The sequence below is a fragment of the Mugil cephalus genome, chromosome 9 (assembly GCF_022458985.1).
Source record: "Mugil cephalus isolate CIBA_MC_2020 chromosome 9, CIBA_Mcephalus_1.1, whole genome shotgun sequence".
Taxonomy (NCBI): Eukaryota; Metazoa; Chordata; class Actinopteri; order Mugiliformes; family Mugilidae; genus Mugil; species Mugil cephalus.
Genome location: NC_061778.1, coordinates 22,581,863 through 22,599,519, shown reverse-complemented (window position 1 = coordinate 22,599,519; position 17,657 = coordinate 22,581,863). Strand labels below are relative to the sequence as shown.

The 17,657-nt window shown below is 41.3% G+C and overlaps 2 protein-coding genes across 3 annotated transcripts in view; both read right to left on the bottom strand.

Moving 5' to 3' along the window:
* The window catches only part of st3gal4 (ST3 beta-galactoside alpha-2,3-sialyltransferase 4), a 29,613-nt gene extending 18,178 nt beyond the window's left edge, over positions 1–11,435 (bottom strand). Inside the window, exon 1 of one of the 2 annotated variants that reach the window (XM_047594013.1) lies at positions 11,342–11,435. The gene's annotated coding sequence lies outside the window, so the exon portion shown is untranslated. Of the gene's footprint in view, positions 1–10,402; positions 11,121–11,341 lie in introns of those variants that run through there. The other variant, XM_047594011.1, reaches the window with a different exon arrangement.
* A 2,462-nt stretch (positions 11,436–13,897) lies between these two features.
* LOC125013650 (toll-interleukin 1 receptor (TIR) domain containing adaptor protein) lies at positions 13,898–17,657 on the bottom strand. Its single transcript, XM_047594501.1, has 3 exons — positions 17,506–17,657; positions 16,727–17,323; positions 13,898–16,535 (listed from the first exon to the last, which is right to left on the bottom strand). Exons 1-3 carry the CDS (start codon positions 17,603–17,605, stop codon positions 16,357–16,359), a joined length of 876 nt encoding a protein of 291 aa, XP_047450457.1. The 5' UTR covers positions 17,606–17,657; the 3' UTR covers positions 13,898–16,356.

Sequence of the window (17,657 nt, the reverse complement as noted above, 5' to 3'; positions counted from 1 at the left end):
TACATATAGCCTCATAAACGTCTTTTTCCACCAGCATACTGTGCAAGGATTAAGCAGTTACAACAGCTGGAGATACTGCAGCTCCCAAGGTCGTAAAGCGCTGAAGACCTTCTCACAGAGACTGCAGGCAGACAACAACAGCAGAACAATAGCTGTCTGGATGTGATCCAGCTTGAAGAAAATAGGAGAGGCGTACAGGAACAGATCTTCAAAGCATGGCTGCAAGTCAAACGAAAGACATGTAGACAGACAACTTAAAGAGCTTATTCACACACATTCCGGAAAAGGTTGTCCATGGGAAACTGTTGTCAGTAATGTATTGGTTAAAGCTGCTTTTTTCACAAATCCCCAGGGAAGGTGAGGTCTAAGAGGGCTAATACTGTAGGCACACAGCATTAATAGACTTGAGCTAGTGCTGTCATTAAGAAACTGTTTATAGATCAATATTTGTGTGGGTTTAAATGCACTAACATGAGCTCTTGACATTGTCTAAGGTAAAATATATCGCAGGTAAAAGAGGTTAGGTCAACCACACACCTTTATTAATTCACTCACAAAACATCGAAGATGCTGCCACTGTGTTCATTTTTGGGAGTTAGTGTGATAACATGCCTTCTCACACACACACACACACACAGACAGGTGTCCTTGCACCATTAGCAATCTCTAAAGACAGAATACAAGGCCTAACAGATTTATTATGCGATTTTTACTGGGTCGATTCTAAATGGGTCCAAGTCCTTGCAACACACCGCAGACATAAACGACAACATGACCTTCTCCTCTAAAACCTTTCCACCTACCAGCTCTCTCTCCCACTCGCTGAAGAAAATAACATGTGCGCCATGCTCACAATGGAAAATCGCCTCTAAAACACATAATCCCGGAGTTTAATCCAGTCAGACGTGCTAAATCTGGTGCACATTTGTAACATTTTGACCGCTTTTATGGAGAAAAGCTTTCAAAGACATCACAGGCTTTAATCATCCCATTCTGGTTTCTAAAAGCATCTGCACGGCGAAAGGCACCTTCAGAGAATTTAAAGTGTGCAGAATGTACCCTAGAGGTTACACAGCAGGGCTTTTGTGGTGATGATGAGGGGAATTTTGGGCCACGGATGTGGTGTTTCACCGACATCCTGCTCCTTTCTCATCTTCCGCATTTCAAGAGTGCAAAGTATTTATCATTAATTCTACATTGTGAAATATTATCAAGTTACTTTGTATCTTGTTAATGAATGTCTAAATAAATTAAATATTTCAAATTAACAGATAATCAAGTAAGCAAGCTATATGCAGAGGTGAAACAGCTTGGATAAATGGCTGTAGCAGTTGCCTAAAAGTGATCGGTTGAAATATCCAGGTAAATAAATGGCCGCGGTAGCTGGTAACACTTAAACAAATCAATTAATCAATAATGTGACAAACAAATGTTAAGATGTACAAATAAATAAATGGTTACAAGTACTGAATAATCAACAAACTATTCATTTAAAGAATTCATTTAAATGGTGTATGGTAACTATTAGTCATATAATGTATATGTTGGCAAATGCTTGCTAAAATATATGATTCAGCAAATTCAAGATAGGCGTGGGTAAACTGCTCAAGTCAGATAATGAATACAGCAAGTTGCCTGCTCATTAAGCACAGCAGTAAATTACCTTTACTGATAGTTTACGTTGAAACGGCGTGGGAACGGTTGTAATTAAACTGGATGATCATTTTGGAGGATGTAGTTTGTGTTGCTATTAAGCTGAATTGAATTAAACACAAGTGTTTATCTGGCCCAGCCCACTGACCAAATTTGTGTTGACAAAATAATGGAAACATGTGTTGGTAAAATACATTCAACAAATGCTCAATACCATAACTTTCATGAAGCTAAGATTTAATGCAGGAGACTTATATAAGAATGCATTTGTTTTCACTAGTGTACCTAATAAACTGGCAAAGGGAGCATGGGACACTCTATAATTGAAAATCTTTAACGGATGCTTAGCTGAACATATTTCTGTATCACCTCCAGTGTGACTACTTCATCTGGAGTTCTCTCAAAATTGGTTTCACCTCTCCACCCATCCTACTATTGTCTGTCTAGCAGTGGCTTTTGGATTTGGAAATTCGGGTGGGGCCACGTAGGAAAATCTTACTATGCAATCAACAAATATCACAGGCAATGCCCTCATAACAGTAGCAATTGAAAGAGGGGACCATAGCACATGACAACAAACAGGTGACTCACCAGCCACTTTACTAGGTACGCCTTGCTCAGAAGTACCTTTATTCTTCACGGCATAGTTCATGGCATACTTTCAACAAGGTGATGGAAACATTCCTTAGAGATTTTGGTCTATATTGACATGATACCATCACGTAGTTGCCGTAGATTTGTTGTCTGCACATCTATGATGCAAATCTCCCGTTCCACCACATCACAAAGGTGCTCTATTGCATTGAGATCTGGTGACTGTGGAGGCCATTGGAGTACATTGAACTCATTGTCATGTTCCAGAAACCAGTTTGAGATGATATGAGCTTTGTGACATGGTGCATTATCCTGCTGGAAGTAGCCGTCAGAAGATGTTACACTGTGGTCATTAAGGGATGGACATGGTCAGCAACAATACTCAGGTAGGCTGTGACATTTAAACCATGCTCAATTTGTACTAAGGGGCCCAAAGTGTGGCAAGAAAATATCCCCCACACCAGTTGTTAAGCGTCTGCCCATTCTTCTCTGACCTCTCACATCAATTTACAAAGTCACCACACACGATATACCACAGACAGCTAATTCAGCTCCACAGACAGATAAAGGGAGCCTACAATGAGGTTGTGTCCCCCACATACACCCACACAAGTATCGCCAGTTACACATTATACAATTTCCAATATAATTAAACAATATGTAAATTACATTAACCATTTAGATTAAATGTTAACCGTTAGATTAAAAGTTAACCAAGGTATAGACAGCAAATGAAAGCTGCGGACATTTCATTTCACTTCTGAAAGTGGTTCCACCTTGCTTGGCGCAGAAAGTCAAAAGTCGGCAGAGAAAGCCTGTCTTTATTCAGCAATTAAACTGTGTTGCTGTGACTCTGACTGATCTTCTCACACAAAATACACCCAAATCAGCTGACTTTACATGTCTTCATCTATCACCAAAAAATTCATTTCCACCGGCCGTCTTCTCACTCTTCTCAGGGTGAGAATTTAATTCATTCTCGGTCATGAGATGAAGAACAAATTAATAAAGATTTGGGTTGTATAAACAGCCTTCAAAAGTTTAATCCACAACTGTTGACAGGTGAGTGTGGGTGTGTGTGTACTGTGTAAAACACTCTCTGGTGACTCAGCAGGTACATTACATCCCACTTGGAAACGGGTCTCATCTGTATTAGCTCCACGAAAGAAAACATTTGCACGGCTCATTATTTTTGGCAGCATCTGACCATTTCCACCTGGTTGTCACATTCTGTTAAAGCATACTGAATCAAGGTCGCATGTCTGAATACACTGAATACAATGCACACCACAGTTTGCATCACATTTGACTGCATTCAAAACATGATGGCTACTTACAGCATTCGTTTATAATTGTACAACGATAAGATTCCTTGGTACCTTGGCTACTAAGGATGGCATACAAATGAATAAATTAGATGTATCTCAGAAATAAAGTTATGCAAGGTGCTACATATTACAAAATGTGCTTTTAAAAGGGACTTGCGTGATGAACATAGTGACTTAATTTCCTCTTTCCTCAGACTGTTCCCGAAAGGTGCAAATTTTAAGGGCAGGCCTCATTTGTTTTTAGTGTTGACCTTGGGATGGAAGGACAGTGTGGGAGGTCTAGTTTCAGTGCTTAGCAGTGAAAGCAAAATAGGACCTTTAATTCACCAGCTTTATTCTGCAGAGTTTCAGGGAAGACAGGAGGATACACCCCGGACGGGTCACCAGTCCATCGCCGATGGCAAAAACAGCAAAAGAGAACAGATTCCCACCCACTGAGCCAATCACGCCGTCTCTGTCAGGTTCTCTGCAATTGGCTGAAAGCCCATTCAGTCCCCATGTGAAATATGCCGCAATATTAGCAGAAGACAAGTTGTGCAGCTCACGGTGCAGCTCGTTCCCATCAGCCAACTACCGAGGCCAAAATGGATCGCTTTGTTTTATTTTCTGTATCTTTTAATTTCATATGTATATGCATTGTGACATCATGAGAGGTACTCTGAGCGGGAAGAGTGGAGGCAGTGCAAAAACTGAAAGAGCAGGCAAAACAGAAGCTTCAAAAAGGAAAACAAACTTTATTGCTCCAAAGAAAAAGTCCACTACTACTCAACTGGTGTCCCATAGGAGTTAGGAGGTCCTGTAAGTCCTTCCACCTCACCAAAATCTTTCTCCACAACTATCTGTCCTTTTCCCCTGCTTCCTCTTTTAACTCATTCCCCTGTTTGCAGTCTCCTCGCCGTCCATTCTCCAGCACCTTCCACACCAGCAAAAGCCCTCCTCTGTCTTGAGCTCCTCTCTTTTCTTCCCAGCTCTCTCTTAATTAGGGGACCTGAGCAGCTACACCTGGGGGAGGAGTGAGGCCTGCTGGGAAGTGTAGTAGGGGCGGCCATTTTGTGAGGCTGTATAATATATATAATATATATGTATATATATATATATATATACACTCAGGTAGGCAGTGGCATTTAAACCATCCTCACGCCGTAAAATGTGATTTTGACTGTTTGTTATCTTAACAATAAAAGTGTTAAAATAAACAGCGTTAAAATAAACAGCGTTTATCAGTAACAGGGTAAAGTAACCACTTACTGTTTCCATATTTATAACGCCGTTTCCTTTACTGAAAATTAAATGGGGCGCGTTACTTGGTCTCTCAGTCACGGGAACCGCAAAGCTGTTTTTTTTTTTTTTTTCTTTTTTTTTTGGCGGGGAGAGGGGCGAAACAACCTCATAGGTGATGGTGATTGGCTAAGGTGCAGTAGGCTTTCACGATAAGCCAATCTCAGGCAGTGTTCAGGTTATACACAAATAACACCCACACCAAACTAGCAGGGGTAAGCGGCAGCAATGCCGCATGTGGAGGAAAAGTCAACGGTTGGACCGGGTCGACCCGGGTTTTTCTCTCTGACTCATGTCTGACTGTTACATCTGCCTGTTATGACTCGACGAACCTGACAGACTGTATAACTGTAGAAGCTCCAGATCAAAAACAAGTTTTGATCATCTCCCATAAAGACTGATCTCTGAAGGGCAGAAATTGTTCCTTTTTTTTCAATCAAACAAATCAAATGTGTTGTTTCACGATGGTTAATGGAAGCACATAGGTGAACGGTGACTGTGTTTATATCAAGCATGTACAGCGATCTCCCACACTTTAACGATCACTGCAGCGCTCTGCATCCGAGAAAAGGGGGATTTGGTGGCAAATACCGGGCTCTGATCAGGACACAGTGATTTATTCTAATATCAGCAAACTTTTGAAAGAGTGGGAAAGCAGCTCTCACAGCGGGAGGTCCGACCTCGGACTTTTGCTGATGTATATGTCTACCAGTTGGGGTCAGAGGAGCAATAAATGTTAAAAGTTCTGTGTAAGTACGTGTCTATACAATTCTACTATATGCTACTGGCTTGTGAAACCTGCTAAGAAAAAAATCCAAATTATTAGACATATTTAAACTTAAAAAAAGAAGAGTAACGCAATAGTTACTTTCCCTGGTAACTAGTTACTTTTATAGTGGAGTAATTCAGTTACTAACTCAGTTACTTTTTGGGAGAAGTAACTAGTAACTATAACTAATTACTTTTTATAAGTAACGTGCCCAACACTGTCCTATGTCCGTAGGACAAATGATTACTGAGGTTGTTATAATAACATTAAATTACTTGTTAAAAACGTCTCAACTACAAAATAAATGCTAAATTGACAATCGAGGTCCAACTGAATTAGTAATGTAAGTCAACTTGACCTTTGAGACAGTGTCTGGATAAAAAAGCTTGCGTCATCACGTTTTTGTGAGTTGCAATGCATTATGGGCAGCTGCGCGGTTGATACCCATAGACATTAATACGTATTAATATGTATTAATGTCTATGTTGATACCCATGTGCTCCGCTCCTTCCCTCCCATTCTCCTTTTCAGAAGAAACCTTGAAGCTATCGTCGACGACATTTTAGTTTCAGAGTTCAACATCTACTTCACTCTGTGAATTTAGGATTTACAAGGTTAGTCGTTGATAAAAAAACTAAAACAGAAACTTGAATTCAGAAGGTGTAGGTACAGTTGCATTTTTCTGTTTGATAAGTAAAGTAAGTATACGGATATTACATTTCTTGACGTTTTGTGAGTTTATGTTTATTTGTTAGACTAACGTAACATTGACGAGCTCTGCTGTTGAAAAAATTAACGTGTCTAACTTGGTCAGCAGTTTGTCTAAAACTAAAAAGAAATAATTAAGTGTGTGTGTATTTATGGCTATTTCAAACGGTTAATCACATAGTTTGCGTGGTGCGTAGTTTGAGTGTGGGTAACATTAGCAGTGCTATAGCACCAGTAGCCTTCTTTTCTTGCTCATGTTACACGTCTTCTATATTTTCTTCCTGTTAAACAAGGAAAGTAAGTGTCCGAATATTTCATTTCTTTTGACGTTTTGTGAGCAATGTTTATCAGACTAATTAAGTTGAGAAAGCTTGTTGTGGAGGGTGGGGGGACCGGTGTACGCTGTGCACACACACCTGCAGTTAAAAAATTTAATGTCACCTAGTCTTAAAGTAATAATTAATATTAGGCGAAATGGGCAACATTTAACAAGATTAAAAGCCATATTAAACCGTTCATGGCATTGTTTCTGTATTTGCTGAGTGTGGCTAACGTTAGCAGTGCTACAGTTCAGCAGTCTTATTTTCTTAAGTCAACATGCATGTGCTGAATGCGGTTACTCATTGCTTCATTCAAATGGCGATGTTACAGTTTCTTCTGACACAGTGTGGTTACGCCAAATTCTGACCCTGCCATCTGAATGTCGTCACTGAATGTCGTCAGAGATGGTATTCTGCATTCTATCACCTTGAACCACTCTGCCCATTCTCCTCTGACCTCTCATATCAACAAGGCATTTTCATCCACACAACTGCCGCTCACTGGATATTCTGTCTTTGTCAGACCATTCTCTGTAAACCCTAGAGATGGTTGTACATACATCAGTAGTTTCTGAAATAATCCACCAACAACCATACCACGTTCAAAGTCACTTAAATCCCCTTTCTTCCCCATTATGATGCTCAGTTTGATGTGTGTGTGTGTGTGTGTGTGTGTGTGTGTGTGTGTGTGTGTGTGTGTATGTGTGTCCTTACGTGAGGTCAAAGGGATGGACTGAGTGCACTTGTTGGGACCCAGAGGGAACGTGTCGTAAGAAGTGCTTTGCGTTTTGAGGAGACCTGGAAACATAGGGACTATAGTGCGTCTGTTCCCGGCTTTAAGACTCTAAGGATGGATGGAGACGCACTCCTGGGTGTTGGAGTTTACAAGGCAACTCCATGTGACGCGATCAATGCCACTGTTGCTATGGAAGTGACCAAACAACTGTTTCACTTGTTCACACCCAGTTTTGCAAACTACTTTAATCTAATCTTATTTTATCTTTATTTTACTTGTGGTTTTAAAGAGTGTTGTTTTATGTGCTAAGCTAATGTGACCAAGTAATTTCCCCCTTGGATCATTAAAGTCTGTCTCGGTCTAAGTCTATATATATCCATACCAGGGCTCTAAATTAATTTTTTTGACCCCCAGCCAATGTGGCTGCTAAGTTTCTGAAGTTACTAGCCAATCATAATGTCCATTAGCCACATTTTTTTTTCCGTGCAGAAAAGAGATTATGAGAGCCACTGAATTCATTTGATCATTTTATTAACTAAAGCTTTAAATTAATCTTACAATGAGGTTGGGAATGTATATCCAAATAAAATAATTACAATAAAATGAAACTTCGAAAGTTTACAAAGTACATACAAAAATTATCCTAACACTTCATTACTCATGAGCCCTTATGAGGGGGATACTGTGAAATGCTTGTATGTAAAGGTTAACCATGGTCAGCTCTCTGAACTGTCTTCGGACGGTGTGTTTTTCTTTAGCATACATTCGGCAATCCTGACAGAACATTATGTTGTTTTTGTGATCACGACAAGTGAGGAGCCATTTACAGTTAAACCTTCTTCTTTTTTTTTTTTCACAAGGTCCAATATCCTCCTCCTCCACTTCCTCTTTGGTGGGTTGGCGTGTGTTAATTTAGAGCCCTGATCGCTATGGATATACAGTTGAATGTATGATTTTTGGGGGTTTTTTGCCCACTTTTGCAATTTTTATTCTTTTGTTATCTTATTCTCTTACTCTTATTTTATGTACCGCTCTTCGCCCTCCTAATTGCCCTTTCAGGGATAAATAATTTTTTTTCTGATTCTGAAAAAAATGGAATATGTGAAACTGTGTATTACTTGAATGGCTTAATATTGGACGCAAAATGATGATAATGTACATTTATAAACAGCACTAGGCCAAGTTTAATATAGAACACATGAAGTGAGGTCCTAGAGTGCCTCAGCGATTCTCTGCAGCCCTCCTTCAATCCACCCAAACGGGGCTGCAGCACTCAGAGAAAACTAAGTGAGAACGTCTATGCTCCACACTGACAGTCTTGAACTGACTGCATGTTCCAACCCACAACGGACTTGTTCTGAAGCAACAGCACACACGGCGTCCCCTTGCCGCCTGCAAGTAAACCACATTCAGTGTTTCATTAGACAAGATGAATCCGTGACTCTTTGTTAGCTTAATGTTGACATGAATAACCCATTTGTGAAACCACGATGTCATCAGCGCCTGACTTCTCAGCTTGATAGAGTTATTTTGAAATGCGGACCTAGCAAGAAAATTATAACTTAAGTATAATAAGCATTTTTCACAAAAGAGCCCCTTTACCTAACGGGTGTAAACGTTACAGATTGATCAGTCTGACTGTGCACTGCACGCAGGCTTTCCTTGTCCAGTTACATTGCAGCCTTGTTCTATACCTTCTCATGAGGAGAATTTGATCTAATTCACTTTGGGGGAAAAAACAAAAACAAAACTCAATCGCTAATGGACACCACTGGGCCTTCACTACAAAAACCAGTGCACCAGAGTCAGAGGGTGATTACATTATGCCTGGGATGAACGTTGTGAGGGACGATATGTGTTCATCATATTTTTTTTCTTCTTCTTCTTTTTTTTATCTACCAAGTCTAATTGATTCAATCAGGAATGAGTCACTACTGCAGAGGGCATATCATGTGTTTCAGCTCATTTGCTACAAGTTGCCATGTGCTAAATATCTCCAAGCCCCATTAAATCCAACATCTGTGAGAAAAATCAATCTCTCTTATGTAGCTGCTGCTTCACTGGCTGAATGCAACAGAAAAGATAAAAGAAAAACAAATTACACATGAAAACAAGACAAAAGAGTGTGTCATGATGCCAGTGATCTCAGTGATCCATCTCTAATCCCAAATGACTACATCCATACCTTGTGAAACGACTTCAGTCACATTTGAGTGTCCTGAGTTAAGACGTCACCAGGACTAATAGGTGATATGTCTTGGTAACGCCTCCCACTGCCAGGTATAACCTAACTTTACATTCCATTATTTGCATGGAGCAAACAAGGATGTGATAAGGAAAACCAAACTAATTTAATTCTAATGTAATCAAAATAAGATGAGTGTGCAAACTGCCCCAAGGTGCCTTCTGAAAGGTATTATTCTCCATACGTCATATAATGTTACATCAAAAATCAATCAAAGCTCTGGTGCGAAGTAACACATCTGAAAAGAAGAATAATCTTTTCCAGCAGATCATCAAAAACAGAAATAGGAAAAACAAAAACAAAAAAAGCACATTTCTTCATGGCAACAGTTGCAATAATGCCAAGGCAGATCCCTGGGCTCTGAACTACCAGCACTGACCAAAAATATGCCCTAGTCTTTCATTGCCTGCTTGTTGGAGTTGCTGAGAAATTACAGTGAAACCAGGCTGCAATTTAGACTCACTTCCACATCAAATTTAACGACTGTGAGGCTGAATTAATTCAATAATAGTGTGACCAGGTTTTGCCTCTATGTATGTGACCACCAGACCACAGGCGAGCAGCCACTGAATCAAAGTAATCACAGTGACGCGGACTTCCAAATCCTGCCACGCACCAGCTAAATTAAATGTGACATCTTGTGATCCAGTGAAGCCAGTTACAACAGATCGGCGCTGTTTCATGTCTCTCTGCAAACCCACTAAACTCTTACCACACATAGGCCACTGCGTTCGCTGGAAAAACGAACTGGGGAGGGAGGGTCTTACTTACCACTGTACGTACAGATGAGGTTTAATCCGCGGAGAGACCCTGCTGTTGTGTTGTTCAAATACTGTTGCCACCAAGTTCACGTTTCTCTGGGTGGCATTCACTGGCTGGGCGAAGGAGAAAGGAGCGTCTGGCCGCGGCGCACGGGCACGGGAAGAAGCGGCGGTGATGGGACGAGGGCGTCAAGGCTCATCCCTCCGAACAGCGTAGTTCACAAGCAGAGACGGCAACCACGGGGTGCTTCTCTCTCGGCCGCACTGGCATGAAATCTCGCATGCAGATAGCGGTCCAGGGTAGAGCCTGTGTTACAGCGCGTCCCCTTCCCTCTCGGCGCATGCGCATGTGGGTACGCGCACTGGGCGCTTGGAGAGGGTAGACCCAAATTCCACGACTGTGGGACTGACAAGTCGAAACTTGAGCACACCTATCGGGTAACGTTTTATTTTTTTGGATGTGCGCCGGACATATCTCGTCCTCGACCCGCCTCATTTCTCTAAGCGCAAACAACGTACCACCCTCTAGCTGACTGTGTTTCCTGACGGCAACAGTTAAAGTGAAACAAGGAAATTGCAATGCCAGAATGCATTTTACTTGGAAAACTTGGAAAAAATCTTACACATGCTGTCAGAAGTTTGGATACACCTCAGCTGATTATGTTTCAACTCCGTTTTTTTCACAGTCTGTTATTTAATCTAAGCAAACATTCCCCGTCTTAAGTGCAGAGAAGCAATGAGTTTGATGCCGGTCCTTAAAGTACATCCAAGGATACACTATCATTTCACTCAAAGCCATAGTATCATCTTTAGGTATTCCAAGTGTTTTAAAGACACTGTGGGTGTCAACTGAATGTATGTGACCTTGTGATACAGTTAATTACAAGTGGAATAATCTATCTGTAAATAGTTTTTGAAAAAAAAAATGGTCATGCATAAACCTCCTTACCTTGCCGAAGCCATAGTTTGTAAACATGGCATCTGTGGAGCAGTTAGAAAATCTGATTTAATTTCAGTTGCATAACATCAGCGGTGTGGGTCATGTCGCATGATGTTTCCTTGTCCTTGTCGCTGAGGGAGGGACGTAAATGCCACCCAGCGTGTCCGCCCGAAGACGTACCGTGGTCCTATGAACCAGGTCTCCAAGCACTTCTCATGACACACTCCCTCTGGGTCCCATCAAGTGCTCACAGTCCATCCGTCCTGCTGACTTCACGTTACCCGTGAATACAGACGGCACTGCCGACCCCAACATCCTTCTCCGCTCCTCCACCTCCAACTCCAGCCTGGTATCCCCAGCACTTCTCCTGGAGTTCAGTGGTGGACTAAAACTTGGAGGAGTATATAAAGCAGATTCTCAGCTAAAGCCCCAAAATAACTTCTGTACAGGAGTAACTGTACAGGAATGTAGCACTTGATTTATGTCTTATTTATTTTTGTTTTAGTCATCTTGCTCATTGTACTGTTATGAAGATCTCAGTTAAATATTAATGAGACATTGATTGCGATCGCTTATCTGGAGGATTTTGTTCCTATTGAGTAATAGTGCATTTTGGCCAAATCTGTGTGTGTGTTTTAAACAAACTCACACTGAAAACCTGCTGCCTGTAGTTACGAAGCTTCATCCTCAACTCCTGCCGTTTTGTTTTGTCTAGATCACATCTGCGCCTTGACGGCCATATGTTTGTTGAGAAGGGGAAGAGTCTCACGTAGCAATATGATTCCTGAAGTAGCCTGGGAGGTAAGAAGTGATGTAACTGTGGTTGTTTTTTATGATTAGGAAGACCTCAAACTACAGTTCATCCCTCATGAACTTTGATCCAGGAGGAGGCAGACAAATCCAAACATCATGGCTGCATAAAAGCCTTCCTGCGGTTAATGAACCTCTGTGCGTCATCTGATAGTCATCTGCTAATTCTCATAATTTGCCCAAACCCTGCTAACCAACACGCCTGCATATTTTGCCTACATCTGTAGAGGAGTTGCTGTTTAGAGTATTGTTTTAAAAATCCGTCAAGAAAGGAGATGGCAGAGCGAAATCCAAGAACCAGATCAGCGTGAGCTTCTGTCACCTTCGAAGCTGCTTTATTTGCCGTAGGTGCTGGCCTTTTGGTTAAATGTACAAATCTGTGAGTAAATTTAGGAAAAGCCGCCCGCGCTCTCAAAATACCTTCACTATCTGCTGGCAGCAGAATTGTTTTACGCAAGTGTAAACTCAGATTAGACTCTGAACAAATGTTTTCTGGCACGAGACCAAGGACGATGTTAGTGTTCTGTAAACATTCGGAGAGGGCCTGAAGGGTTCACCAGCTCCACAGCAGCATTTCACTATCAAGTTGTGGTGTCTGTAAATCTTGTCCATCGCAGCGTACAATGGCTGTTGTTCATTCTTTCTGCGCTAACCGAAGAAAACGGCAAAATCTTTCAATAAGAAAAAAAGAAAAAAACCATACTGAAATGTTATCATATTTTGGATCCCGGCCCTGAGACACTCGCACTGTTTTGGACATGTAAGGGAAACTAGATTTGGCGAAGATACTCGACTCTCGATTGTTCAAGAAGGAAATAAGCACTATAAAACAATAGCTCAGGCTTTGTCCTTCCCTTGATTGCTTATTGGTTTCCCCTTGTGTGCTCTGCCCTCATTAGTTTCACCTGTGTTTGGTCATCCTTCTGCCCTCATGTGTATCTACAGCCCTGCCTCTCCCTGTATTCTCTTGCATTGTTGCAGTCATTTTGCCTTTGTCCCATGGTTTTTTCATCCTGCTTTTTTTTCTGCCGTGTCTGCAGCGAACTCCTGCCTCATTCAACTCTGTCTTGCACTTGGGTCCAACAACGCAGCCGACCGTTCCTGACACAGGCATGAACCCAAAGCATATACAGAATAATGTATCACCACGAAATATCACAAATACTCCTGCAGTGGGTTGACGTTAAAAGGTGTGTCCAGTGTAAATTGTATGAGCTTATTTTGTGCATAAAACCATCGTGCCGCTACGCACAATGTGCAGGCTCCTCGTTTGTCACCGCAATGTATGATCAACATTCACTCAATCGCGTTCGAGTGTTTGGATCTTGTTTAATTACTCCAGCTGGTTGCTCGCTGCAGCACATCCAGCTGGGTGTCCTCACCTCCGATAGAAACGTTCAGGTCAGTGCCACCGCGCCCAGCTCAGACCACCATGCTGACTAACAGCTGAATGCTTTTTCGTACTTCTGGCAGTCTGAAGCACAACAGCTTGCCATCTGGTGGCCCACACTATGTCCTCTGTTTTACTTTCTCAGCCTGGGATGCTTACACATACCGCGCCTGTTCAGGGGGATTCCCGCTCTGAAACCACAGTTTGTTTTGTGAGCAATTTTTACATTTAATCCTGAGATGAAAAACCTGAGATCCTATTTTTAGTCAGGGTTTATTGAACTGAAAATGTCTGGTCTTGCGGTAATATACAGAATCCTTCAGTGTGGTTTTAGACAAGGACGTTAGTATTGAGGTTGGAGTATAAGCAGCTGAGTTTATGAAGAAATGATCATGAAATGAATCCAGAAAATGACTGTGGCACGTTGTTGTCACAATGTGTTTACTGTAGTTTGTACAGTCCATACACTTTGGAGATTTAAATATTTGGAAAAGCTTTGCATTCAACAGAAGCTCAGTATGAGATATTATCGTTAAGGTTCTCTTGTCATATCACAAAAACTAAACGGAAGTGAATCAACCCTTAAAAACTCCCACATTTACAATCATCTTTCCAGCCTTGCGCAGAAAACATTGTTCATCCGTCTTTATGTGTAGTCAGTCCTTCCACCAAGCAGATGTTATTAAAACCCCAGACCAGATTTCCACATGAACAGCAATGCATTAAAAAGAAAAAGAAAAAGAAAAAAAAAACACGCAACATCTGGTACAATGTGATTATTAATGATATAAATGTTAAATTTAAGTGCCTTTCATGTCTTTTTTTTTTTTTTTTTTGAAATGTGTTCTCCGGAGCCTGATAACTCACTACGCGTGTGTGTATGTTACAAGGGTTTACAATGGTTACAAACCAAAGCCTCGCAGAACATCTGTGCCTTTTAAAGATTAGTCTGCATTTTCATGATATAATGTTGGCTTGCCACAAAAGAAGAGATTATCAAGGATCTTTCACTGTGGTGCGAAATGTTTAGGGGGATGGGGAAATGGGAGGATTATGCTGCATTTATATATATACAAAAACAAAAAAATAAAAATTAAAAAAGCAGACCAATCACAATCATGAGCGCTGATCCGCCAGCAAAAAGGAGCAAAGACTGATTCTCCTCAAATATGAAGAAAATAACGTAAATATCAGTCGAAATCTCGAAAAGTCAAACGCCGCGGCTGCACTGAAGAGACGCCATAAGGCATGGCAAAGGATTGCAGATTGCATAAATGCAGAAAATTATACATCAATGGCTCAGTTAGTTTACATTTAACGCAGTCACGAAACCCAGTCACTGCGCTGCACAGATGAATCACGTGTATGACAATTAGTGTCATGCCTCCAGATGTAACCCCTCTGGAGTACAAAGGATGTGGAAGCAGATAAAAACCAAGCACAAAAACATCATTTCATCTGGGGAGTTGGATTTCTTAATTCCATAAAGTTACATGGGATACAATAATTACAATTACATCATATCAATAGATCAAGTTGTTGGCCTGAATTAAATTATCCTGATTTTGAGCTGTGTTTGAGCGTAGCGGGGACAAATGGCTAAAATATACTCTATTCTTTGCGTGGGAGATGTGTTCATGCCGTAACGCTCTTCCCATGATTTGGGCTAAAATCTCAATTGGGTTTTAAATGAAAGGGCACGTGATTCTTTCCCGAACAGCTGATTGGTCGGTGGGTGGAGCCTTTTAATGGGTTCAGATAAATCCTGAAAGTTACCCTGACCCAAGTCAGGTTTACCGTTAAGTTACCTTGGTAACGTACCTCGATAAGAATTAATCCAGCTTCATGTCTGTGAAGGTTCTCAGTCATCCAGGTCATGGTAATCCAAAAAAGCGCTGAATAAGGTCAGCAGCGGCTTTCAAGAAATTCTACAAGTCCAGCTGACCTTATTCAACGCTTTTTTTTGGATAATCCAGTTTTGTGATACCGGAAACCCAGGGTTAACCCTGAAGTTACCTCGCCAAGTCCGCAATCCTGCTTGGTGCTTCAGGCCTCAGGTCAACACCTTGTGCTGTCTTAAATTATTTTTTATTTTTTTTAGATGTTCCTAAACTGTTTTTGTGTGTGTTGGTGTCATTGAGTGGCGATGCCTCAGCACAACATTGTATTGTGACCAGATGTCAATGTGATTTACTTCTCCTGTCAGTGTGGTTGTAATTGCTGTGGCTGACTGGTGTTAAGAGATACCAATTAACCCAATATTAACTATGTGGAAGTGATGCATGCATTAGGGTGACTCAATAAATTCAATAAGAAGAAGAACATGTTTTGCTGCTGTTTTATCTTGTAAGTATGATTTAAATGTCCTGAAGTCATTATCAAATAAAACATTTGATGCTCCTCTCACATATTTTTATACTGACATATTGTTCCTCTATTTTCCTGTCCAAAGACAAGATACTGCAATGAAAGGTCTTTAAAGGGAGCCACCTAGTGGCACACACTATGTCCTGTTACAGCATGCTGTATGTTGATGTCCACTTCTCACTTTAAGTTATAGCCTGTAATTGATCAGATTCATGGGTCACAAGCTTACAAGCTCAGAAACTATGCAGATCAACTTTATGTGTACTCCATTTTTGTAAATCTGATACAGAACATCCTCACCACGTATACTCACTCATAGGTGATAATGCACAAAAAAAAAATGACAAAACCGCTAGCTTAGCTTTCCTTAACATCACCTGCACTGTGTGAAAGCAAAACAGTCTGTAGCTGCAGCAGTCTTTTTCTCCACTCACATCCTTCACTGTTTATGATGATCCTAACAAGCGTCACCGAGGCTTTTATCTCTCTCCTGTTTCATATCCAACGGAATAGAAGTCCCAGCGGACTCTGGCGTGATTTTGTCTCCCTGTGGCATACCTTCTCCGTCTAATCCACCGCCAGATCTGTCCACATTGCAATCAAGAATCTTTTCTTTTTTAATCAGGTCTTCGAGGTCTGTGGAAGATGATAAGAGGAGATTAATAAAGATGGCTTCTCTTCCAAAACTACTTTTGATTTTTTGCTGTATTTAGAAGTAACCAAACCTCCTAACAGAAGGAATAGGCAGTTGTCTTATATTTACAATCAATGGCCACTTTATGTTCATGACACTGGCCTAGAGAACATATTTTTTTTCAGTGACTTACACTTGAGTACAGTTTTGTTGACAAAAGTATAGCCTTCTGGGTTCTTGCTCAGGTCGATGTAGTAATAGAACTTCAGTTCCTGGGGGTACTGGGAGTGGGACAGGTTCTGAATAAGAGGGATCATCCTATTGGACATAGGTCCCTCTGCCAGAGCCTGGTGCATCATATAGTTGCACCAGTCGTCCTGCACGAAGCTGGGAGTGATAAGCAAAGCCCGCAAGTGACTGTTCTGCATGGCCTGGCAGAACTCTGTGGAAATTGCGCCTCCTGGACAATTGTCTCTCTGCCACAAGTAGCACCGGAGGTTGCGGGGTGAAGTCTCAAGGAATGAGACCAGGCGTGTGGCCTCTTCAACGTCACTGTGGGCAGAGCTATGGCACACAAACACGTCATATTTCCGCTTCCACCTCGAGGCAGAGCTCAGAACAACAGGTAACTGTTCCTTAGTCGGACAAGTCGTCCTCTGCGATGATGATGATGATGATGATGATGATGGCGCCGCTGAGACAGCAGAAGTGCCCGAGTTTTTTGTCACTCTGGCTTCCTGTTCATGCTGTGTTGATAAAGATACTCTTGATTTCAGTTTTTGGAGCAATCCTGAAAAAAAAAAGATCAACCTGAATACATATTTCTTTCACTTGATGTGAATCGTTCCTAGTTTAGCTGCCATAAAGGGTACCATGAACAACACGCATAGCACACAATTATGCAAGCAAAAACTGTTAAAAAAAAAAAGACCACGTGTACATAACAGAGAAATGATGGGTACTTTAACTTACCATGCATGTTGTTAACATCATTAGCTCCTTTCAAAAAATCTACCAGTAAATACATGGCTAACGCTCCATTAGAAGAGTTTTCTCTGCTGCCTACATGCATTACTCTGAGGGAGAAGCTGGAGAAATAGCTGTTCCAACAGCATCAGACACAA